This window comes from Poromitra crassiceps (assembly GCF_964638095.1).
Source record: "Poromitra crassiceps genome assembly, chromosome: 11".
In the NCBI taxonomy this organism is placed as follows: domain Eukaryota; kingdom Metazoa; phylum Chordata; class Actinopteri; order Beryciformes; family Melamphaidae; genus Poromitra; species Poromitra crassiceps.
Genome location: NC_139643.1, coordinates 16,918,827 through 16,945,069, shown reverse-complemented (window position 1 = coordinate 16,945,069; position 26,243 = coordinate 16,918,827). Strand labels below are relative to the sequence as shown.

At 44.2% G+C, this 26,243-nt stretch overlaps 1 protein-coding gene across 1 annotated transcript; it reads left to right on the top strand.

Annotated features, from left to right (window-relative positions):
* LOC310785777 (death-associated protein kinase 2) lies at positions 1-26,243 on the top strand. The gene is made up of 13 exons (XM_083646920.1): positions 1-116; positions 4,563-4,720; positions 5,181-5,325; positions 5,576-5,652; positions 8,811-8,949; positions 9,038-9,167; positions 11,978-12,026; positions 13,666-13,692; positions 14,222-14,374; positions 18,854-18,899; positions 19,740-19,829; positions 22,116-22,193; positions 25,913-26,243. Exons 2-13 carry the CDS (start codon positions 4,659-4,661, stop codon positions 25,991-25,993), a joined length of 1,077 nt encoding a protein of 358 aa, XP_083503046.1. The 5' UTR covers positions 1-116; positions 4,563-4,658; the 3' UTR covers positions 25,994-26,243.

Here is a 26,243-nt window from a genome sequence, read left to right as displayed (position 1 = left end):
CCGCCTGGAACACAACAGACAGGAGAGGAGGACTATAAACACTTCACATTGACTGGGGATAACGTTAAAGCAACAGTGGCTGTCAGCCCAGACTGACTGACTGACTGACTGGATGGGTGAGTGCCTGCTGCTTTTCTTGACATTCGATTTCTTGTCATTTAGGACGGTTAACGTTTACTTTAATGTGCTTTACTATGTTGGTCAGCGGAGACAGAATAATTAATGGCGCGGTTTTGGAAACGTTTGTAGGTTTATTAGGGATATACTTACTTTTTTGTTAGGGAATCTGCTGCTGTTGTGAAACATTCCAGTGCAGTTGCTCGTCGACTGTAACGTAGCATAACAACGTTACGTTAGCATCCTAGCAAGCATCTGTAAGTTGAGCGTTAGTTAACTGGTCATAAGGTGGTGGTATAACACACTCCTGTACACAATGCACTGTCCAGCAGATACTCTGCTATTTTCAGCTCAGCTGCATGAGTGGAAACAAGGCGGGTAAACTGCCTTGGATAGTTTAGCTAAAGACAATAGTTGAATAGCCTATTCCTACTTTCACAATCCTTCATTTGGAAACACATCTACTCTTTCGCTTTTGTTTGTTTTGCTGAATGACGTCACCTTCGTTCCAGGTTGGTTGAGCATATAACATATCAGTTGTTTACTTTCTTCTCATGTGCACTATATTGATAAAAAATAATTATTAATGTTCATGTATTTGACTGTAAAACTCACAAATCACATCATAATAATGTAGCCTAGAGAAGCATATCAACAGCCGGGGTTTACATGGCAGTAGGCTATCTATTTATTTCCTAGTAAATACAACCAGATAGGACATCTAATTAATCAGATTCTGATCTGAATGATGTCTAGAAGGGATTAAAAAGCTGGCATTACTGTATCAGTCATCGCAACATTATGATGTCTAGTGTGCGCATTGCATAAATGTCTGTGCACCACAGGGAAAAGCAAGCAACACATTTACTATGGCTAACCCAGGTTCAATCGTTGCCATGGTAATCGACGCTGTAGCTTCGTGAGACAGTCTTTCGTTTTATGGCTGGGCAGGATCATTTAGGGCCAACACTGTTTTTAGCACGGGGAACTCACCGGCTCGCGCCGCGCGCACAAACAATAAATTTAACTAGCTCGCAGAAAACTGACAGAATTACTGGCGGCTAACGTTAGGTTTGTGTGGGCTCAGTTTTGAGATAGAAGCGCAGCAGCCTATGTAATGGAGCGACTTCATGGAAACAGGCGGAAACAGGAGTTGAATTCACAGTTTAGACTTGTAACATTACTCACATTGGGTTGAAAACAGGAAAGAACATTACATTTCTTTGTCGTAACATTTTCACAACAACACAACTTCTGCTTATGCTTCCCTCCCCATCCTCCTCTTCTCCTCTCCGCTGACGCTCTACTACTTCTCTGTATTGGGGACAGGGTGCGCTCGTACGTCGCAGCTGAGTGGACTTGGCCTTTTTTATTATTAAATCTGCAAAATTTTAATTAAAACATTATTAATTAATCACGATGGTCCGATGTCGAAGGCTCAGAGGTCGATGGGGGTCGGCCCATCGACGATCGTCAATGCCATCGCCCATCCTGCCAACCCTACCTTACAAAGTATTTAAACCATCGTCAATTGAGCTAGAAAGACCGTCTGCATGCTAAACAAACAACATTGGTATGTAAGGAGATCTGTTCAACAACAGAAGTGTCACAGCTTACATGTAGCCTATGTCCTTAACGCACACTTCAACTTAAGACAGTTTCAGGTTTTCGCAACGGCAGGAAAAAAAACTCACAGTGGCCATCTGCTCAATATGGCTAATTAATCAAAGTCTCATTTCAGAATATTATGAACAGGGAAATACTCTTCCCGGAGCCGAGGTGTCATGTGACTGTTGAGCTACATGGCAGGGCTGGCTCCAGCCCAAGGCCCCCCAAAAAACAAAAAACAAAAACAAAAACAAACGAAAGGGGGACAAAAAGCTCTTCCACTCAACCAGCCGCCACTTTTGGTATTTTATTTGATGGCAGTGGGGGGTATCTTTAGGGCGAGATAGCAGGTCAACAGCATCTGCAATACATCTAATAATAAACATTTATTGTGTTTTGGTTGGGCATCTATTCTAATGTTGAAGGTGTAACAAATTTAACACGAGAGAGAGGGGGTTGTGGGCACATTTACCACTGGTAGGGATGTCAATTTTCGGTTAATTTCACTTTCGATTAACCGACGCTAATAATCGATTAACCTATCGGTTAATTCATAATTTTTTAATATAATTTTTTTTTTTTTTTTTTTTTTTTTTTTTTACTCAATGAACTCATGCCCAAACAAGGCGTGTCTATTTAGATGCTGAAATGTTAATGCTTTTTGTGTTAGAATTTCTAACACAAAAAGCATTAACAAGCATTAACAAAAAGCATCAACATTTCAACACAAATTCTTTTTGTGTTAGAATTTCTAACACAAAAAGCATTAACATTTCAGCATCTAAATAGACACGCCTTGTTTGGGCATGAGCTCATTGAGTAAATAGACCAAAAAAAAATTTTTTTTTTTTTTTTTTTTTAAATATTAACTGATAGACCGACAGCAATAACCGAACAACGACGTTAGCGACGGTTAATCGATTAACGGTTAACCGTTGACATCCCTAGGTACAGGGTTGTGGCACGAGGCGAAGCCGAGTGCTATAAACCCTGTTCCAGTGGTAAATGTGCCCACAACCCCCGACCTCGAGTGTTAAATTTGTTTTCTACAACGGCTACCAAATAATATAAAAAATACACAATTGTAACATCCAATTCATTTATTTATAATCATTACTGGTTTCAGAATACATTTATCCTTCCGCCACAGAATATAGTTCCATACACAAGATCAATGATTGCACTAAACATTTAGTTGCCTTTGAGCCAAAAAACAACTAACCTATTCCTTAACGGGATTCACAGTTATTGATACATTGCCTGTAAAAGTACAGTTATTTAAACAGTTTTCTAAAGCAGCCCGTTTTGGTGGTGGTGTGTTGATATCTGGTGACGGCAGAGGGCGTTTGTTTGTTTGACAGTCCCAGGTTCGGGGTCCGGGCGCTAGTCGGACCTCCCGCTAGTCCGACCTCCCGCTAGTCCGAACTCGTGACAACTCAAGCTCAGCCAGTTCTCTCTCCCCAATTTCACCATGTCGTTCTTTGTTCACTTCACCTTCATCTTCATCTAACCACTGCTCAAAACTCAATCCACCCAGTAAATCAAACGTTACTACGAAATCGGACATTTCCTTGTGTTAGAGATGGCCATTTCCTTGTTGAAGATTTGCAGACTGCAGGCTAACAGTGGGCGGAGTCAGCACAGGGAACAGAGTCAGAGGGAGCGGAGTGATACTGCGGTTGGAGCCGAACTGTAGATTGTTGGCGTATTTACCACTGTTGCTAGCCAATCAGAATCCAGTATTCACTCATGCCGTTGTAGAATTAGAGTGTTTTGATGATTTAGGGACCAAACCCATCAACTTTGGTATTTACTGTGTTTTTCAAAGTGCTGTAATCACAGTAATACGGCTATAATGGTCATGCAAATTTGAAACGGTATGGTTACCATAAGGGGATTTTATCACGGTTTATCATTAAACCGGTTATCGTTTCATCCCTATGTTCAATATCAGCATTTCGGAACAAAAATAGCATATCTGTACAGATATGGGGACTTGGACTTGGGACTTGGACTTGAGTCGCACTTAAGTCACACACACAGTGACTTGAGACTTGACTTGAGACTCATCCACAAAGACTTGAGACTTGACTTGGACTTGAGGTTTGGGACTTGTGAACAATCTTTATTTTTTATATTATTTTTTTGGTGCATTAACATTAAGGAAATCTATACTGATGTCATCCAATCAATGCTGATAATGTATGCTAATAGATAAAGGAGTGAGGATAATACAGTACATGCTTTGAATTCCTTAGTTTTAGCTATGCAGTGTTCTAAGCAGGCCAGATGGCATGCAGCAGATGATAGAACACTCATCCATAAGATACTTGAGACTTGACTTGGACTTGTGACCAAAGACTTGAGACTTGAATTGGACTTGAGCTCAAAGACTTGAAACTTGACTTAGACTTGCAAAAAATGACTTGTGAGCATCTCTATATCAACGTCTGGTCGTGTAGATAACAACAGTCTGCTATGTTCAATTTCCTAAAGTTCAATTTCAGTAATAACTTAATTTTGACCAACATTGTAATTTCTTTGACTTTGGAGGGCAGTATTTTACAATTATAATATAATATAGGTTACTACAATAAGTAAATAATATAGGTCTACTTTTGATGTTGATCATTAGACCTACTTTTATCAATTTCAGCCAAATTATGGAAAATGTTGCATTATGTTTTACAGTTGATTACATTTTTAAGAACAAATTCCATGATTCCCGTCTGTTTTTTCTGCATTACGGAAATCATTTGACCCTATTATTTGGACCTGTTCTGTCCCCCTCCCCTCCCACCTCCTCCCCTCCCATTGTTTCCTGACACTGCTTTCAGGACATGCTGGCTGAGTGCACAGACTGAAGTGGACCGCTCAGGAGCCGTGGATCAACAATAAAGAAACCAACAGGGATCAGGAAGAAGCGAGTCAACATGGCTGCCTTTAAGCTGGAAAATGTGGAAGACCTCTACGAGATCGGAGACGTTCTGGGAAGGTATGGACTGGATATGACTGAAAACTAACATTTTTCTTAACCACGTATACCTTATATCAGGCATCTATCTATCCATCTTCTATCTAAAGGGAGCATGTGGGCAATGTTTGTTTGTTCTCTGTTTACATTTTTATCCCACTGATGATGTAATAGGAGGCATTGTGATCAGTGATGTCATAAGACACATAACCGCGTGCATGTACTGTAAACTTAAGGCTAATAACATTTTGTGAGCAACACACACACCCCCGCATGTGCCAATAGAGCAGGCGAGGGCACGCGGCAGCTGAGGTGCGAGGCCAGGTCATGACTTATTTTTGAACGAGCGGCGGGCAAGTTTCAGTAGCGACGGTGCGCCGCTGCAAAATGAATCTGGAGGAAACAGTGGTGTGTCTCTCTCTCAGTAGGGGGCACTTTGGCCAGGTTCTGCAGGTTCTGATGTGTGTCTCTCTCCCTTTAGGGGGCACTTTGGCCAGGTTCGGGAGGTCCGGGAGCGGGCCAGTGGGACTGCTTGGGCAGGGAAGTTCCTGAAGATCCGGAGGAGCTCAGGCAGCCGTCTGGGCATGGAGAGAACCAGTGTGGAACGGGAGGTGGAGCTGCTCCAGGTAGGCATGGACCCCAATCCACATACAGTATGAAGAGAAGCACAGATCATACTGGAAACACCGACACGGACCAAAATGCCCCCAATGTTTTTTGACATAGTTTTGATCCAAGTGAAATTTTCTATGGTCTTCCCTGATTCTAAGTATAGCTGAATCGCTTGGTTTGACCAAGTAAAACTATTTGTATAACCTGGAGGTGGGTGTGACTTTGGATCTCCATGACATCTGTGTACCTCTCTCCCTCCTCCAGGCCCTACAGCACCCAAACATCATGACCCTCAGAGACGTGTTCGAGTCCCGAGCGGAGGTGGTGCTCATTGTGGAGCTGTGAGTCCACGTGTGTGTGTGTGTGTGTGTGTGTGTGTGTGTGTGTGTGTGTGTGTGTGTGTGTGTGTGTGTGTGTGTGTGTGTGTGTGTGTGTGTGTGTGCGTGCGTGCGTGCGTGCGTGCGTGCGTGCGTGCGTGCGTGCGTGCGTGCGTGCGTGCATGTGCGTGCGTGCGAGCGAGCGACACTCTTGTGTGTATAGAGAGTACAGTAGAGGAGATGAGACACAACCCTGGGGGGTGCCATTTTTCAGAAGCCTGGATAGCGAGACATCATTTTGACAACTTGTTTCCTGTCACATAGAAAGTTATATATCCATTTACAGAGAAATACATGAACACCCAGATCCTGTAAAGTGTTGTATGAGCTTCACAGGAACAATGGTGTTAAATGCAGAACTAAAATCAACGAAAAGAATATGGGCATATGTGGATCCAGATTCCAGATGTTGAAGAATAGAGTGCAAACATCGGAAGTTTGCTCGACAGCTTTTCCTTTGCACAGCAGCTATTAGATTTTCTGTCTATGCTATCAGGACGACTAATACTGTTACTGATAATGATGGTTTGAAGCAGCCCGCTCAGCAGCTAAGAATCAGGTTTGCTCGACAGCTATTATCTGCTTCCAGATGCTGACACCTTCAAACACAACCGTATGATTGGGAGAATAAATAGGTTTTGAGTCTAGATTTGAAGATTTCAATAGAAGCGGCTTCCCTAACTGAAAGAGGAAGCTGCTTCCAGATATGTGGAGCACGCTAGAAGAACACTCCGCTACCCAGGTGCCCAGGGGCCCTCAGTATGAAGCGGCCCTAAAAAATAAATAAATAAAATGTCGGGCTCCACAGAACTATGACGCAAAACTAAAACCAATCAGATTAAAATAAAAATAGTTTCCAAGAAGATCAAGTGTCATGATTGAGTGTCATTGGATGGCTGTGGGAAAGTGGTGACTAGTGAGCCATTAATTTGTCCATAGACATTTTTATAATGCTTATAAAAATAGATTGACTTGGTCAAACAAAGCAATTCAGTTATATTTTGAATCAGGAGAGACCATATAACATTTTACTCTGACATTTATGCTTCTTGTGTCCGGGTGTGATGTTCAGGGAGCGGGGAGGGGGCTGGGGTGCTGCTAATCTGGCCTTGCTGCTACCTGCTGATTTGTTTCTTGATTTTAGGTCGTTATCATCCTGGGAATATACAGATGATTAGCTCAGATAATAAATAACAAAAGCACCTTAAAGTCCGATCTGGCCTGAATTGGAAGCCAATGGAGGGAGATTAGGATTTAGAGTTATCAAACTTCCTAGTTCTGGTTAGACTCAGCCCTCAGTCTTAATCCGTTTCACTACTGTAAGACTGAGAATATTACTATTTAAATCTTTGCATAACGTTAGGTGGCGCTGTTGGAAGCCTTGCATCGGAGAACCAATCATGAGTGTTGTGGGCGGGCCTGCTTTCTGGGGGCAGTTCTCATGCAGAACCGGTGTCTCGCAAAACATCGTCGCATTTGCGGAGAAACATATTAATCACTTAGAAACAAACATAACCTGTTAATAGGGCGTGTTTCATCCGGCCCCTGCGGCTAGAGGTCTTTCCCCCAGCGATAAACCCGACTCCCGAGGCTAACATTACAGAGCCTGCTGACTCCTCCTGACTTCACAGCACTTCACAGTAGCAAGCGCACCACTTCCGCGTAGGAAAAATTATTGTAAAATAAACCACAGCTATAAATTTTGTTTGGAGCATATCAGCTTCATGCTCTGTGTTAGGACTATGATAAATGGCATTGCCGCTACCAAATAAAATTCTAATAATAAATGTAGGCGTGTCTGCTGCCGGCGGTTCTCGCCGGGCTCGGAGACACAGTTTCTGACAGTGAAATTCCCAGACGTTTGGTGGCGCAGCTCACCAAACGTCTGGGAGCCGAGACTAAGTTCTGCTTAGTATTCTGGCAGCAGTGTTTCGCACAAGTTGTCGTTTTTGTGTGTGCTGCAATGTGGTAGGCCAGAGAATAAGACATTACAATAGATCGAGACTCGATGAAACAAAAGTGTGTATTAAGGTTTGGCAACCATTGAGTTTAGCAGGGACAGATCTTTGAGATATTGTGAAGATGAAAAAATGCTATCTAAATCAATATGGCAAATTGGCGAATCTCTCAAAAGTTGGCCTATCCCTTTAAACTGACAGGTTTTTGAATGTACAGTAGTTTTTGAATGTGCTCCATGCAAGTGAGGATGCTTCTCTAACCGCTGGCATTCTTTTCTTCAGCTTGGGATGGCAGCATATTGTAGTCCTAAAATGACTGATTTGGTAGTTTTGCGATTTCCAAAGTGACAACCTCCGAAACGCTGTTTTAATTGGGGCAGTGGTGGCCCAATGGTTAGAGAAGCGAGCTTGTGACCGGAAGGTCATCGGTTCAATCCCCGGGACCGGCAGGATAAATCTGGGTGGGGAAAGTGAAAAGGCAGCGCTTGCCCCTCCCTCATTACCACCACTGAGGTGCCCTTGAGCAAGGCCCTTAACCCCAACTGCTCCAGTGGAGCTGATCAGTGGCCAGCAGATCAGACTGTGGTTGTACTGGTCAGCTTCCAGGTGTGAATGTGTGTGTGAATGTGAACAGGGCATTCCTGAAAAAGAGAGCATTGCTCTCAGTGAGACTCCCCCTGTATAAATAAAGGTAAAAGGAAAGGAAAGGAAAGGAAATACCTCAATACCAACAAACTAGGGACGCACCGATATGAAAATGTTGGCCAATACTGATAACTCATATTGACATTGCTGTTATGGCTGATAACCGATATTTACCAATGTCAATATGATTTGCATAAAAACACATACGATAATCAAATGTTGTACATACTGAAAAACATTTTGAAAAAGTAATTCAATTCTTTACTTCGAAAACATTTGGAAAAGCTCATAAATCATAGATCCTCTTAATGTGAAAATTTTGGCTGATGCCGATAACCGATGTTGCAATGTTAATATCGGTGCCGATATTTAAAAAAATGACTAACATTGTCCGCTACCAATATGATTGCCGATGTATCATGCATCTGATGTAGACAGACAGTGATTACATGCCCCAGTGGGTATCAGCACTAGTAATGGTAATGATCTCACCCTCTTCCTGTTTGATTCTGTTTGCAGTATTAGTGGAGGGGAGCTATTTGACTTCATTGCTGAGAAGGAGAATCTACTGGAGAGTGAGGCCATCAAGTTCATGGAGCAGATCCTGGAGGGAGTGGACTTCATGCACCGCAAGCACATCGCCCACTTTGACCTCAAGGTAAAGCTGAATGGACTGACCTTCGACCTCATACATATATGTATATATATATATCCTTTTGCAGAATAACATTTGTATCTCCATTCAGCCAGAAAACATCATGCTGTCCGACAGAGAGGCTCCGCACCCCAACATCAAGCTGATCGACTTCGGCCTGGCTCATCGCTTCCATCAGGGAGAGGAGTACAGGAGCAGTGGAGGCACCCCGCAGTACATCCGTGTGTATCAATACTTCATTTCTACATGACTGATTGCTCTAGGATTTCTCTAGGATTTCTTTCTCTAGGATTTTTCTATGAGAAGGCATAGCCAGACTGCTGTCCGCCTAAGTGCGTTTTCACACCTACCTCGTTTGGTTCGGTTGAATCGCACTAGAGTTGGTGCGGTCCGTTTGGGCAGGTGTGAATGCAGCAATCGAACTCTGGCGCGCACCAAAAGTGGACCAAACAAGCGGGCCGAGATCTGTTCCAAATGAATTCTAGTACGGTTCGTTTGTGGTGTGAATGTGATCCGACCTCTGTCCGACCCAAATGCAGGAAGCCCCGCGCTCCCGTAGCAGCTGCACTGTGCATAATTGAGCTGAGGACGAGCATTTCATGGTTACAAACAACTTCATTCTTCACATGCTGGATTGTTGACTGGTGAAACTGTGTGGATTATTTTTGGGGGGATTTTTTGCATGATTGCAGTCGTCAGCAGCGGTCATATTCTCCATGTTAGTAGCCAACTTTAAGCAGAAGTTGTGAGGGTTTTGCTTTATTTTTTACCAAATTACCGCTCGTTAATGACACATATCAGTCCGACTCTTGTGTCTTGGGTTGGCAGGTGATAGAAGCATATGTAACTTGCATACTGTGGCAATAAAAGTGATTCTGAGGAAGAAAAAAGGTCCAGAGTGCTCGGGAGTCCAAAGCTGGTGTGGTGAAGGTGCTCTTTGGTGAGGATCACAAAGGTTCAAAAAAGAAGAAAGGTCCAAGGCACTCTTCTGGCAGAAAGTAAAAAGGCTTTATTTACTTTAGATTGCTATATAATTTAGAAAGGTTTAAAAAGTGATTCTGATTCTGATCCTTATGAAGTGCTACTATACTCCTAAAGTCACCCACAAGCCAGAAGTATTGTCCCAGAAAACCAGCAAACGTTCTCCCTTCATGGAGGACGCCCATAAAACACATCCAGCCTGGTGCCTCAAAGCGGTGCAACGAACAGCTTTCCCCCGAGCTCCACACGCTGTCGCGCGGGCTCGTGACAGCCACTCAAAGCTGAAGGATTTCTTTCACCAGAACCTGGTAGACAAACGCACACAAATCACTTCTCCTGTCAGTTAGATTCGTCGTCCGGTTTGTGAACCCTCACATAGCGTAGATTTCAGCCGTCAAATATGCCCCCAGACCTCCACACCTCGAGCTCCAGAACCCCCGGGCAAGATGAGAGTGTAACCCCCGCCCCCGTCCGCTCTCTGAGCGCCGGGTGAATCTCTCCCTCGCGCCGCTGCACAAAAAACAACAAACACACACCTTTATACACACACACCTTTTATACACACACACTTCCCCTCCATGACAAATGTCAACATCCTAGGGCGAAAACTGTGCCCGCTAAAGCGTGCTGAAGTTTGAGTGGACCGACCGACCAACCAACAGAGTGACGTATAGAACTGCTGCTCGCAGCTACAAATCCAACCATTACAGCAGCCACCGTGGCAGTACTTTTGCAGTGCGAGTGTAGTGCCCTTGGAAACGGGTAACAACAACATGAGCAAAAGCAGTTGGTTGAAATGCACATGCGCGTACTGCTATTTATTTATGCTGTGGTTCAATGTCAAACGCTGATCAAACACCAGCACAGTGGGGCAGTGACTTGTTGAGCCTGATAAGGGTGGAATGCTTCCAACAACACTGTCAAAGCATTCATTTCCTGCCTGTCTTCTCAGCATACACGCTACACTGACTGCTCGCATTAACAAAAGCATTGTCCAGTATCAAGATATTTGTTGACCAGTGCTGCCACATGGACTTCATATGAGGCTGAATTATGCATCACATCGCATTGGATTTGAATGAATTTTATGAATCTGGTCCAGTTATTTATGCTTTATTGATTGCTGCCTTGTAGCAACCTTTCCTCTAGCTTTTTTTTTTTTTTTTACTTTTTTTTATTGGTGATAGACAGATATAGACACATTTTAGTAGCATAGCTAGCTAGCATCCTCTAGCTTTGTTGATGAGTTAATATTACTACACATTCTGTTGAGGACACGGTGAGGCAGTGGCCTGGAAACTAACATTTCTCCCTCCCTGTCTGTCTGTCTGTCTCTCTCTCTCTGCCTGTCTGTATCTGTCTGTCTCTCTGTCTGTGTCTGTCTGTCTGTCTGTCGGTCTCTGTCTGTTTGTATGTCTGTCTGTCTGTCTCTGACTGGCTCTGTCTGTTTGTATGTCTGTCTCTCTCTCTGTCTGACTCTGTCTCTCTCCCTCTCTCTCTCCCTCAGCCCCTGAGGTGATCAACTATGTCTCTCTCTCTGTCTGACTCTGTCTGTGTCTGTGTCTGTGTGTGTCTGTCTGTCTCTCTGTCTGTGTCTCTCTCTCTGTCTGTGTCTGTCTGTCTGTCTCTGTCGGTCTCTGTCTGTTTGTATGTCTGTCTCTGACTGTCTGTCTCTCTGTCTGTCTGTATATGTCTGTCTCTATCTGTCTGTATCTGACTGGCTCTGTCTGTCTCTCTGTCTGTCTGTCTGTCTGTCTGTGTCGGTCTCTGTCTGTTTGTATGTCTGTCTCTGACTGTCTGACTCTCTGTCTGTATCTGACTGGCTCTGTCTGTTTGTATGTCTGTCTCTCTCCCTCTCTCTCTCTCTCAGCCCCTGAGGTGATCAACTATGTCTCTCTCTCTCCCTCTCTCTCTGACTGTGTCTCTCTCCCTCTCTCTCTCCCTCAGCCCCTGAGGTGATCAACTATGTCTCTCTCTCTCCCTCTCTCTCTGACTGTGTCTCTCTCCCTCTCTCTCTGACTGTGTCTCTCTCCCTCTCTCTCTCCCTCAGCCCCTGAGGTGATCAACTATGCGCCTCTGAGCACAGCAGTAGATATATGGTGAGTAGATGCCAGATGCATGTTCTCGTCTTCAAAAATACACAAACAAGTAAATAAAGAAGTCAATCAAATCCCACGGCTCATGCAGGAAGTGCACACAGACTCAGGCTGTTATGCAGCTCTGTAACGTCGTTGGTTTTGGCATGTTAGGGCCTTAGGGCCTTTTGTGTGTTGGTTTTGGCATGTTAGGGCCTGTTGTGTGTTCGCATGTTAGGGCTTTTTGTGTTGTGTGTTCCATTGAACTCACAAGTTTCACTTCCATTTTTATGTGAGTGGGGACAATTACACACGCATTTGTTTAATAGTCTAATGTCACCTGTACTGCAACATTTGTCTTTTTTGAGATTTTGGTTAAAAATGTAGTGTTAAATAAATACATACACAATGCTAATAAATGCTATACTTCCCTGTTGGTACGTTTAGATATTATCAGCCTTATTTTACTGTTTCTCTGCTTTGATTACCTTTCTGCAGTGTTTAGAACTGATTCCCCCGGAAAAAGATAGCTCCAAATATCCCCAAATGTTGTGAACTTGTTTTACTGAAACAAGTTGCTAATCAAGCTAGCGAGTGGTGCAGTAAACACATTTCACTTCCTATACATTCTTCACAATAAAAGTCACCCGTTAGTTTGTCAGCAGAATAAGCTTTTCAAAATGATTCACAAGCTCTTATATTAAGGTAAACAAGTTACATATTGGGGCTTTCAAAACAGATAGATATAACATGTAGAATACACAAACAAAAGGATGTTGTGTGTGTACAGTGTTCAGCAGAAAGATGCTACCAAAGATATCATATTTGGTGTACGGGCCGGGCCGGGTGGGAGAGATGCTCAGCCATGATTGACTGATTGCTCTTCAAAAAACTGTTTCAGCGTGTATTTAAAGTGATCCTAATTACAATAATTTTGAGCTGTGTGGGTAATTAATTCCATTATGTTAACCCAGTGTAGAGAAAAAGCTTGTGCAAAGGAGAGCCAAATAAATGTCAGCCTGAGCAGCCTGAGGGCTGTACCACGAATGTTGTATAAGAAGATCCAGGATCTGTCCCTTGATCTGGTTTGGCTAAACCAGATAATTGCCATCTAGCTGGATTCTAGTTAAGTCATACTACGAATGTAGTTCTCACCTCGTTAAGTGGATCCAGGTTTTTCTAATCAAGCTGAGAGCGCGTGCACATGAAAATGCCCGTGCACAGGAGCTGGTGCCCGCAAAAGAGGCGTGGTTTTTAACAACTAGCCAATCACAATGCAATATGGACTGCTCCAGCTTCTACAGCGCCAGACACGCCTATTTCCTCATTCATTCAAAGCGCAAATCGTGAAGCTTTACTATGTATGTCAGAATCAAAATCCGCGTTGGATATTATTAGTCTGTTCCCGAATGACTGTCTAAAGTTACCACTTTTATTCACATCAGTAATTTCTTTGAAGAATGGTTTCTACCTCCAGGCTATCTACAGCAGCTCAATTCACCCTCTCAATATAACCTGCATGTCTATTTCCAAAATCCGTAGGCGTTTTTAGACCATTTAGGCTCAATGAATAATAATGTTTCATTTCTGTCTGACATGGTCAGGTGAAACCTAACTGGCTTCCTGTTAACATGTATTTATTGCATTTTGCTTATTCCTCCAGGAGCATTGGAGTTATTACCTACATACTGTAAGTTGTGTTTCCACCATCATTTTTGAGACTAGTGTGTGTGTGTGTGTGTGTGTGTGTGTCGTAGTCATATACGCCAGCATATGACTACACAATCTATTTAAATCTATAACCATGCCAGTCTACACAGTCTGCTCTGTAGAACTTTACATTTATGTCTCATGGGCTTGTGTCAAATTGGGCTGAAATACTATTTAACTGGTTGGGTTTGGGTCAGTTATTCTAATATGAAGCAATCTATCCTAAAAGGGAGCAAGTGAGCAATATCTGTTTAAATTCTTGTCCCACTGACGATGTCACAATGTCTATGACATCATAAGTGACATCATTATTGACTAACATCATCTTATGACATCACTGATGATGTCATAGGCATTGTATCATCATCAGTGATGTCATAGGCATTGTGAGCTGCGGGCGAGGGCAGGCCGATACCCTAGTTTAACAAATACACCAAATTTGATATATATATATACATATGTATACAGATATGATATGATATATATATAATATATATGATCGTCCTCAGACTGAGCGGCTTGTCACCGTTCCAAGGTGAGGCTAATGAAGAGACTCTGAGGAACGTCATCGCCGTCAACTACCAGTTTGAAGAGAGCCACTTCAGCACCACCAGTGCCATGGCCAAAGATTTCATCCAGAAACTCCTGGTGGAAAGTCCCACGTAAGTTACATACTCTATGTAACTTACTGACTGGACACATCCTTTCAGAGCCCCTCTGCTCTGGAACAGAAGTGATATTGTACACAAATATACTTTATTATTGTTGTTGTTGTTGTTGTTGTTGTTGTTGTTGTTGTTGTTGTCGTCGTCGTCCTGTATTCCCCTATTGACCTACTGTTGACCATTGATCTCATCACACTGGGAACAAATTAACTTTGTCCTCTGTAGACATTTTGGGAAGTATGAATATGACTGAAATGGCTTGTGTGTTTTGTCAATGTGCTCTCTATCATTTGGTCGAGATTGTCTCCCAGTTACATATTGCATACGCATGGATACAAGATTAAGACACTCCCACTGTGTGGGCCATGCACCGCAATAAATAGCCCAGGTGTGCATGCATTCAGTCATTCTCTGATTTCCACCGTCGACAGATGTGAGAGCAGATACAACATTGAACTAGGAAGGGAAACTTAGCCAGGTGTCCACTTCCCTTTGGGTTAGAAGAGCTGATCTACGGGCCCCTCTCAGGAGGAAACCTAGCCAGGAGTCCACTTCCCTTTGGGGTAGAAGAGCTGGGGCCGGTTGCACCAACTGGTCTTACACTGGTCTTAAGCTAAGTTGGTCGTAACTTTACGACCTAACAGCTACGCCGGTTGCACCAAGACGGCTTAAGCCTTCTTTTCACTACGCCCAGGCGTAACTCCTACGCCTCGTCAGGAGGAGGCGTAGAGCCTGCCTGTCTCCGCGGAGACCTTTTTGAGTTTACCGTCATCGTCGTAACACAGCCAGTTTGCCGTCTTTGAAAGCACGACGTTAGATTATAACTAACTAGTTGTGTGGCTTAGCCTTCCCAAATGTTGCCGTTAATTTTTTAGAATGTAATACATAGAATTGGGAACGTTACATTCAATTTCATTCAGACTGCCTGACACTAATCGCTGCCGCCATTTTCCCCCGGGGCTTCCACAGGAGGAGGGGGGTGGGAGGAGGGAGGGTGTAGTGACGCACATACAGTAGTGGGTGACGGCGCGAGGCACATTTGTGGGCCAATCAGAGGGCATTCCCCGACAATTCACATGAACGCGCATTGCTACGACCAGCGTAGTTAAGACCAGAGTAAGCCGTGTTGGTGCAACAGGCGTAAATCCACTCTAAAGACTGGTCTTAACTAAGACCGACGTAGGAGTTACGACCAGGCATAGTTAAGACCAGTTGGTGCAACCGGCCCCTGGTGTGGTAAAATTACTACTTCTAACTTAATAAAGACCAGTAAACTAGAATTTAAAATAGTATAACAATGATTTTATTTACAAAAGCAAAGTCTACAGGACGCTGGGTTCAGCCACCCCTCCCTCCTTGCTCTGGTGACTGACCCCGAATCCCCTCATTCACACCCTTATATAAATGTGTACAGGAAGTCCTGTATAGAGAGCAGCTTACGGCATAGGAAGAGGTATTACAACAACTTCTCATTTCTCCCTACACTGGTCTACAGACCGCTCTCAGCCAGGAGTCCACTTCTCTTTGGGGTAGAAGACGCTCTCAGCCAGGAGTCCACTTCCCTTTGGAGTAGAAGAGCTGGTCTACAGACCCCTCTCAGCCAGGAGTCCACTTCCCTTTGGGGTAGAAGAGCTGGTCTACAGACCCCTCTCAGCCAGGAGTCCACTTCCCTTTGGGGTAGAAGAGCTGGTCTACAGACCCCTCTCAGCCAGGAGTCCACTTCCCTTTGGGGTAGAAGAGCTGGTCTACAGACCGCTCTCAGCCAGGAGTCCACTTCCCTTTGGGGTAGAAGAGCTGGTCTACAGACCGCTCTCAGCCAGGAGTCCACTTCCCTTTGGGGTAGAAGAGCTGGTCTACAGACCGCTCTCAGCCAGGAGTCCACTTCCCTTTGGGGTAGAAGAGCTGGTCTACAGACCCCTCTCAGCCAGGAGTCCACTTCCCTTTGGGGTAGAAGAGCTGGTCTACAGACCCCTCTCAGCCAGGAGTCCACTTCCCTTTGGGGTAGAAGAGCTGGTCTACAGACCCCTCTCAGCCAGGAGTCCACTTCCCTTTGGGGTAGAAGAGCTGGTCTACAGACCGCTCTCAGCCAGGAGTCCACTTCCCTTTGGGGTAGAAGAGCTGGTCTACAGACCGCTCTCAGCCAGGACTAGGGCTGGGCGATTAATCAAATTTTAATCATGATTACGATTTGGGCTGTCCACGATTATGAAAACAAGATAATCGACATACAACGATTTTGCGGCTCTTGTCACTCTCGTTCTGTCTTGTGTTGTAAATCAAGCGCACCCCTTCCTTTGCAGCGGTGTGCTCGGCCCCTCCCCCAAAGCCCAAAACACACACACACCGCTCGAGTTGTGAATCAGAGATGGGAATTACGGCTCTTTGAAGGGAGCCGGATCTTATGGCTCCGTTCCTTGCTGAGAGCCGTTCAAAATAGCGGCTCCTCATTCCCTTTTTTTTTTAAATGGGGCACGCACTACTGTTTCTCTGAGAAATCACTAATATAATGATATGGTATGATTTGGATCAGATTTGATTAGACCCACCACTATTTAATTTTGCATCAGTGGACTGCAGCAGCATTAAATTACTCATACAGTATTTCCAGACCTAATGTCAATAAACTGCATTGTAAACATTACACAAGGTGACACCATATCATCTGCTTATTTAGTCAGTGAATTTACTGACTAAGCTGAAAGTTGGCTGTCCTTGATGCAATTCATGCAACACTTCGCTACCGAGAAAGTCGGCAGATTCACTCCGGTTTTGATATTAAGCTGAGTCCGCCCACCCAGGCCAGCTACAGCATGCGCCTAACGAGTGCACCCGACCTATCCTCCCTGCCCCATGCTCCCTGCTCAGCGGACTAGCAGAGGGAGGGAGGGAGGTCTAACCTGTGTGTGTGCTGGGGAGCGGCAGGCAGTGAAATTTGGGCACAGCATTAAAACGAACGGCTCTCAAGTAGGACTCGGTTCCCTTCGTTCATAGCAAAGAGCCGTTCAATAGATTCGGGTCATTCGCGAACGTCACAACACTATTGTGAATGACTGTCATGTGAACAGAGAGCCACTGCACGTTTCTCCTCCCCGCTTATTTCCGTGGTAGCACAAGAATAAGATGAGAGAAGTCACAGAAAGAGAGCCGCTGGTCGAGAGGAGAGGTAAAACAACGTATGTGGGGTGGAAACACTATGGTTTCGCTGAGTTTAAAGGTCCACACATCAAGAGCGATGCGAATATACAGCACGGAATTGCGATGCGAGTTTTGACCCACCTGTCAATCACAGCCACAGACTTGGAACAAACGTGCAAGATATGCGCGGGCGTGGCAGCACCCCGCAACACAACCTCTCCCTCTTTCTTTAATCACTTGAAATCCACTCACAAAGTGGTCTATGACCAAGCAATAAACGCTAAACGAACAAAAATACAAAGCCCCATCTAGTTACTCCTGCCACCGCAACACAGTCATCGATTCAGGACACTCTTTACAATGCGACCGCATATTCAACAGCTAACGAGCTCACAGATAAACATTAACAATAGCCTATTATGAACCTAAACGACGTAAGTCGCTTTGGATAAAAGCATCTGCCAAATGAGTAATTTAATGTAATGTAAACGAACGTTACTAGCGTTCTCATTTGGTTAGTTTTGAGGTTTAAGGACTACTAGTTAAGATGTTTACCAACATATTGAATGTAGATTAATAGTTGCAGTTGGTTGTGGCAGTTCACTGCAACATAGTAGGCCTACATATACTGTATATTTATTTTAGTTTTTATTTTATTTCTAAATCTTTGCACTTTTATTATTTATTTTCACTTATTTATTTTCAATTACATTATATCTAAAATCCAAAGACATCCAATGTTAAATAAAAAGCCAGTGTAAATGTTCAATAAATTCATGATGTTCTCAATGTCAATGAGTAATCGTGTTAAATAATCGTGATCTCAATATCAATCAAAATAATCGTGATTATGATTTTTGCCATAATCATGCAGCCCTAGCCAGGACTCCACTTCCCTTTGGGGTAGAAGAGCTGGTCTACAGACCGCTCGCAGCCAGGAGTCCACTTCCCTTTGGGGTAGAAGAGCTGGTCTGGCAGGGATGAGTAGCATTAGGCTAATAGCTTGTGGATTTTTTTTGTCTGTTGTTGCTCATCAATGTTTGTCTCAACATGTATTCTGCACGCAAATACTTCTGATGAGTAAGGGGGGAGAAAAATGTCGGAAATGTCAGCAATCTGGGTTTTGGGTATTTTGCTTGTATTGTATTTTGGTATGGAATTTGCCAATTGCCATATGCCCACGTTCACATGCTCAGTTAATGAAATAAAAAAATATATAGAAGCAAATACATCATCTTAATATCAGAGTTGTGATGAAAGGGTTGGGTGGGCCCCGGAAGATTTTCAGATCTGAAGTTTGGGAACCCCTGTTTTGACCATATTGATCTGTCTCCCTTGCAGTGATAGACTGACAGCTGAGGAATGTCTCCTTCATCCGTGGATCAAGGTTATTTCAGATCTTCCAGCACATTAAAGGGAGGCTTTGCTGATTATCAACCCAGTTTGGATCATTACAATGTCAGTAATGATGCAGCTTTTACCTTGTCCTCATGTTTTCCTGCAGCGAGAGCTCGGCAGTTTATTACAGACAAAATGACGTGTTATGCGTCATGGACGCAGAAGGGAAGAGATGTTGCTCGAGGCGGCTTCGATGGCAGCTGTTATTGTTTATTCTTATATTTTAAGTATGCAGACATCCACAGAGAATATCGAGAGCCTTAACGAGCCTTACTGACTTGGAGCTGGTGGGGCGGAGTTTCTGCAGGCAGACAAACAAGGATATTTCTCAGTGTAGAAAACATATAGAGAAGCTAAACACTGTCCATCTGCTTATATAGAGCACCGCAGGAATGAGTCCGGAAGTAGCATGTTGGATCTTACGAGGAAAAGTCAGTGGGGTTTTAGAATGGGGACTTTTGACTTTTGAAAGGTAAATGCGTTTTTTTTAAGGCGATTTTTAGAAGACGCTTCAAAAGCTATAAAAGTTATTCACGTTCGTGAAGATTATCCTGCTGAACCCAAATTGCCACTCCCATAAAATTGTGTTAACCACAGACTTTATTTTATGCATTTAAGTGAAATCCCCATTCTAAAACCCCATTGACTTTTCCCCGTAAGATCCAACATGTCCGCCACTTCCGCCTTTCCGACTACAAAAGTACGTCGTCCCTGCTGTACTCTATTACCGAGATTATAATGATACAAACTGGGTTGATAATCGGTTCTGCTCACAATATGGCTTCATGCTTACTTTCCCATAATGCATCATAAATGTCCTCTCTTTCAGCCCATCACACGGAAACAGCTGGCCAATAGGAATCGCGCCTCAATCAATATGAAGAACTTCAAAAAGTTCAACGCCAAGAGGAAATGGAAGGTCAGTGTGTATATGGGCGTCTGGGTAGTGTAGCGCTAGATTCCCTGCCTACCAACACGAGGGTCGCCGGTTCGCACCCCCATGCTACCTCCGGCTTGGTCGGGCGTCCATACAGGCACGCTTGGCTGGTGTCTGCGGTTTGGAAGCCAGATTTGGGGTATGTGTCCTGGTTGCTGCACTAGCGCCTCCTCTGGTCCGTCGGGGCGCCTGTTCGGGGTGGAAGGGAAACTGGTGGGAATAGCGTAGACTCAGCCCTCAGTCTTAATCCGTTTCACTCCTGTAAGACTGAGAATATTACTATTTAAATCTTTGCATAACGTTAGGTGGCGCTGTTGGAAGCCTTGCATCGGAGAACCAATCATGAGTGTTGTGGGCGGGCCTGCTTTCTGGGGGCAGTTCTCATGCAGAACCGGTGTCTCGCAAAACATTGTCGCATTTGCGGAGAAACATATTAATCACTGAGAAACAAACATAACCTGTTAACTCATTGAGTGCCAATGACGACAATCGTCGTCAATTGCTTTAGTGACGTAGAGTGCCAATGACGACGATTGTCGTCAATTGCGTTTTTTGACGGTGGGACGTGGATCAAAGCCTAATACTCTATATCTCCTGTAAAATTTTGGGGCATGTTGAATGTGTATAACCTATTTTACCGACCCATTAGGTAGCGACAGTGCTCTCCAGATTAGAGAAAGTTGAGTAAAAACAGCAGCAGAAAAAGCCGTGATGAAACCATTCTCATGCTTTTCGCTGTCGCGCTGGGAGCCGGCGCACAACGGTGGGGGGCTCCGAAAATAGACTCTGGGTGCAGCACACTTTAAAACGCGCAGCAGAAAGCCCAGAAAGCCCAGAATCGGACGCAGCTTCATCCCAGCTCACAACCGAAACCCCAGAAACGAGCGAGCCTGATCCAGACTGCCCCGACGAGCGGCCGCCATCCAGGCAGCAGAAACTCGCCTGACACAAGCAGCACTCAGAGCGAGCAGACTCAGCAGGGCCACCAGAGACACACCCACGGAGGAGGAGTTTGCAGTAGAGGGGTGGGGGTGCTGTTATATTGAAGGAAATTACTGTTCAGATGTTTCAGGTCAGAAAATATTAGCTTCAGAGTCAGTGATTTGCTTGAAATGCTATATTTCACAAAAGGCTCAATATCTCAGCTTTCTAGATGGAAACGCCTGTATTTGCTGTTTTTGACCTATCTTCTCCGGCTGATAACTAAAGAACGGAAAATGATATCAATAAACTTTTTTTTGCTGCTGATACAATAGAGTCTCATCGTTCTTTGTGCGTGTTCGGTGTTTACATAGTAATATCACACAATATTCTGTGGGCCTCGAGAAATCACTGAAAACGCTCTGAAACTCTGGCACTGGGAGCGTCCGTTCTCCAAAAGTGGCTGGCACTCAATGAGTTAATAGGACGTGTTTCATCCGGCCCCGGCGGCTAGAGGTCTTTCCCCCAGCGATAAACCCGACTCCCGAGGCTAACGTTACAGAGCCTGCTGATGACTCACAGTAGGTAGGAAAAATTATTGTAAAATAAACCACAGCTATAAATTTTGTTTGGAGCATATCAGCTTCATGCTCTGTGTTAGGACTATGATAAATGGCATTGCCGCTACCAAATAAAATTCTAATAATAAATGTAGGTGTGTCTGCTGCCGGCGGTTCTCGCCGGGCTCGAGGAGACAGTTTCTGACAGTGAAATTCCCAGACGTTTGGTGGCGCAGCTCACCAAACGTCTGGGAGCCGAGACTAGGAATAGCGTGATCCTCCCATGTGCTAAGTCCTGCCAGTGAAGCGCCCCGCTGTCAGGTGCATAGAAGCGGCTGGCAGATGCACATGTGTCGGAGGAAGCATGGTGCTAGACTACGGCTCTCCCCAGATCGGCAGAGGGTGGAGCAGCGACCGGGGCAGCAGGGGGAAAAATTGGCTAAGTACAATGAGGAAGAGAATCAGAAAAAAAAGTGAGTGTGTATATGACATGTATGCCAAACAAACATTAAACCACATAGTGTGTTTTCTATTTGAGCCATGTACTGCATTCATTTAAAGAGTGCTGCTGTATACCATAAGAAAGCAAGTGAAAAGCTCCGTTTCCCACCCCCTTTTTTTGCCGATGGCTGATTGCAGTCAACATGGCCAATATCGGCCGATACCGATATTGGCCGATATAACGATATATCGGTGTCTCCCTAATTCAAAGCCATGCAGACACATGTCTTGGATGATAGTTGCAGTGACTGTCTGTCTGACTGTCTGTGTGTCTGTGTCTCTGCAGATGTCCTTTAACATGGTGACTGTGTGTAATCGGCTGTGGCTGCTGTGTAAAAGCAATTCAGATCCAGATCTTCAGCAGGTGAGAACACTGTAAACACTGACTGTATATGTACTGGAACTGGGACCGGAGCGGAATGGATCACTATTCCCTCATCTGTATTTCCCTATACTGTAGCACTGCTGGATTAGTGCACTAACTAGCGGTAAATCACACTAGCCTGGTAAACTATCAACTGATGTCACTCGGGCAGTTGTGATGTCATGAGAGTTGTCACTCGAGCAACTCTGAATACTAAAATTGGAGATCCGATGGCACAGAGTGGCATAGTTCCACGATGGCACACAGTTGCACAGGCGCACATTTGGCCAACTGTGATGTCAATTGGAAAGTTTATTTTCTTCGCACAGTTTCTTATGGTGCATAGTTGCACAACTGTGATGTCACTCGAGCAGTTGTGATGTCATCAGTGATGTCACTCGAGCAACTGTGATAGAAGGGCCGTGGCGCACAATTGCTCAATGCGCAATTGCGCATCTCTGATGCCATTCTGGCAGTTGTGATGTCATCAGTGATATCACTTGTGCAACTGTGATTGACGGGCCGATGGCGTACAATTGCCCAACTGTGATGTCACGGGCACCACCGTAGATTTCTAGTTTTTAAACAGCAGCTGTTGTGTCGCCTTTTTGTGTTGACTGAATTTCTGTAACTCTGACTGTAGTCCTGTCTTTTGTATTGTACCGTTACTTGTCTTGCATTGATGCTTTTGGTATGAATTTAACCTGTGAAGCACTTTGTGAGTCCTCTCTGTCAAGTTTAAGTCAAGTTTATTTGTATAGCCCTAATTCACAAGCATGTCCCAGAGGACTTCACAGAAAATATGTCTAGCTAATTCTAGCTGACACAACAGTAGCAAATTACAGTAGTAATGATAACACATTGAACAATTGATCAAGAAATATAGAAAATATAGAAATATAGGATAGAGCGGAGGAGAGAAAGTGCTATACAAATACAATGTTCTTACTTACATTCATTTAAAGGGATAGTTCGGTTTGTTTGAAGTGGGGTCCTATGAGCTAGTTGCATACACTAACTGAAATAGGTACAGTGTTCTGGACGCTGAGCGCACCGTGTATCGAGACCCAGCACTCTGAAGCAACAGCCTCCACAGCTCTGTCTCTTTAGTTCAGGGGGCCAGGAACTAAAACGTAATTTAGCCACCTAAAACAACGGCCACCTAAACAAATCAATATCAGTGTACATGCAAGCTCTATTTTGACAATTTTCAGCGCTTTACTTTACCGTCAAACAGCCCTCTCATTCGGCACTACATTTCCTCCCAACCGTAGAACTACCGTATTCCTCCGCTAAATGCCTGCACAGAGCCGCGGCGCTGGATTACTCTATATTATATAATATTGTAGTCTATATTATAACGTTACATATCAGCTGGAGGTGGTGAGATTATCATCCTTGCCAGTTACAAAACAGGAAGGCTTTAGAGACAACAAGTCACCTGGCCCCTCTGGGCTGGGACGTTTTCCCCAATTTATCCTGGGAATGGTGAAAAAGGTCTGCAGGACACCAGCATTCAGTAAGGCAGCATATTATGGCAGTTCCTCGTCTCTCTCTTTCTGCCTGTTCTCTCTCTCTGCAAAAGTTCCTCTTCTGTATATTACTCTCTCTGGTTCATAATTGTATCCTCTTGTCACAAAGGTGAATGGCATATCGTCCTCGTTATCAAAATCACTCATATTTTCGTTTGTGTATTCTATTTGTTGTGTCTTCACTAACACACCGGGAGAAATGACCCAAAATAACAGCTGATCTGCGGAGTAATCCAGCGCCGCGGCTCTGCAGGCGTTTAGCGGAGGAATTACATTTTAGTTCTTGGCCCCCTGAACTAGAGAGACAGAGCTCTGGAGGCTGCTGCTTCAGAGTGCTGGGTCTCGATACACGGTGTGCTCAGCATCCAGAACACTGTACCTATTTCAGTTAGTGTATGGAACTAGCTGATAGGACCCCACTTCAAACAAACCGAACTATCCCTTTAACGTATGTATTAGTCCACTAAAACCAATCGGACGAACAAAAAATGTCTTAACGTAACGTAAAAATAAAATAATTCATTCATTCATTCATTCATTCTTCAGCGTATGTGTTAGTGCTCTACTCAGATTGCCCGAGGCTTTGATTGCATCAATGGTTCCATGCAGCTACAGTTATAATAAAAACTGGATTTTGGAAGTCATCCGGCACATAAGGTTTAGATAGCCAGTCAATCAAATCCACACTGAGGGGTACGGTGGTGCAGTGGCAAGCGCTGTCGCCTCACAGCTCGAAGGTCCTGGGTTCGATTCCCACCTGGGATGCTGTGAATGCTGAAGGAATGCGTGCCCGTCCGCATGTCCTCGAGTGTCCACCGCCCGGGGGGGGTCATCAAAAGGGCCTTTCTGTGTGGAGTTTGCATGTTCTCCCCGTGCCTCCCGGGGGCTTCCTTCATATAGAAACCCCCTTCACCAAAACATGCAATATCCTGGTTGCTGATGTGGTGCCTCCTCTGGTCGTGAAGGGTGCCTGTTCGGAGGGAGGGGAACTCGTTGGAATAGCGTGATCCTCCCACGTGCTATGTCCTACCGGTGAAGCTTCCCCTGTCAGGTGAAAAGAAGCAGCTGGCTAACTGCCCATGTCTCGGAGGAAGCATGGAGTCAGTTTTCGGCTCTCCCCAGATCGGCAGAGGGTGGAGCAGCAACCAGGATAAATATAAATTAGCACTAATCGGGGGGGGGGGGGATCCACACTGGGTAACACTTTGTATGACGGTCAGTCATATCTATAATGCATCATGAGCACATTCATAAGACATTATAATGCATTTATAAGGTTTTATAAAACTCTTCATAAATGTTTATCATCATGCATGGCAACTTATAACAAGGACATAATATATTATAATAAACGTCAATAGTACGCTATAGCATGACTTTGTGAGCTTTAAGTAAAGTGACAGCACTATAAGGTTATTAGTAATTGGATGATACTATAAAGGCTCATTTATACTCCATTTTCATATGAAAATAAATGGGTCCGTTTCAAACTGTGTAATCGTCACTGCCAACATATACGTCTTTCGCGTTGGTATCATGTTAAGCAATACATCCACCAGTGGGTAGTAGAGAGTCAAATGTGTGTGTGTGGTTCTGCGTTTCAATTGTGTATCCGTAAGCTTTCAGAGGACGGACAGAAATACGCACGAAATGAACGCAGAGTACGGACAAAAGGCTCTGTCCGTCTCCCTCTTTAACGTAGAGTATAATTGGGCCTTAACACAGTTATGAGGACTTATGAGCACTATTTTGCTGGCTGCAAGTAAAGTGTAAAACAAAAAAGATTCTTCTTTCAAATGCTGTTGTCACTTTGGCAATGAGGTATAAACATTTTGAATTATGAACTTATAATACATTATGTCCACTGCTCTTAATAGTTTATAAACCTTGTTGCCATGCATGATTATGAACATTTATAGTTTTTATAAATCCTTATAAATGTGACGTGATCTTCATCGAAAGACACAGAAAGACACAGCGCATCCTTTACTAGATGTAATTGAGTATATTATGTGACATAGAAAGACAGAAACACACGGGGTATCCTTTACTAGATATAATTGGGTATATTATGTCACATAGAAAGACACACAGGGCATCCTTTACTAGATATAATTGGGTATATTCTGTGGAGGCACACACATATCCAGCAGACTGTGACGCCAAATGCCTTTTCCTTTCCTCCAGAGACGATGTGAAAGTGATGTCGAGGACACAGAAACCAAGCCGGCCACTCTGCTTCATCGGAGACTCAGTAGCAGTTCATAGAGCTCACCAGCAGGAGGCACCAGTCAGAACATGCTCAGCTCTGGAGGGAGGAGCTACTGAAACTGAAGGAAACTGGGCCATGTGCTCAAGTTTTATGGATCCATTTCATAGCTGAGTATCAGAGTGATTTAAAGAGAGAGTGGCGCCAACGGAAGCAGGGGCGTTTCTAGGCTCTGAAGACATTGGGGGTTTAGCCACGCCCTCGTTAGGGAGGTCCGTGTGTGTGTGTGTGTGTGTGTGTGTGTGTGTG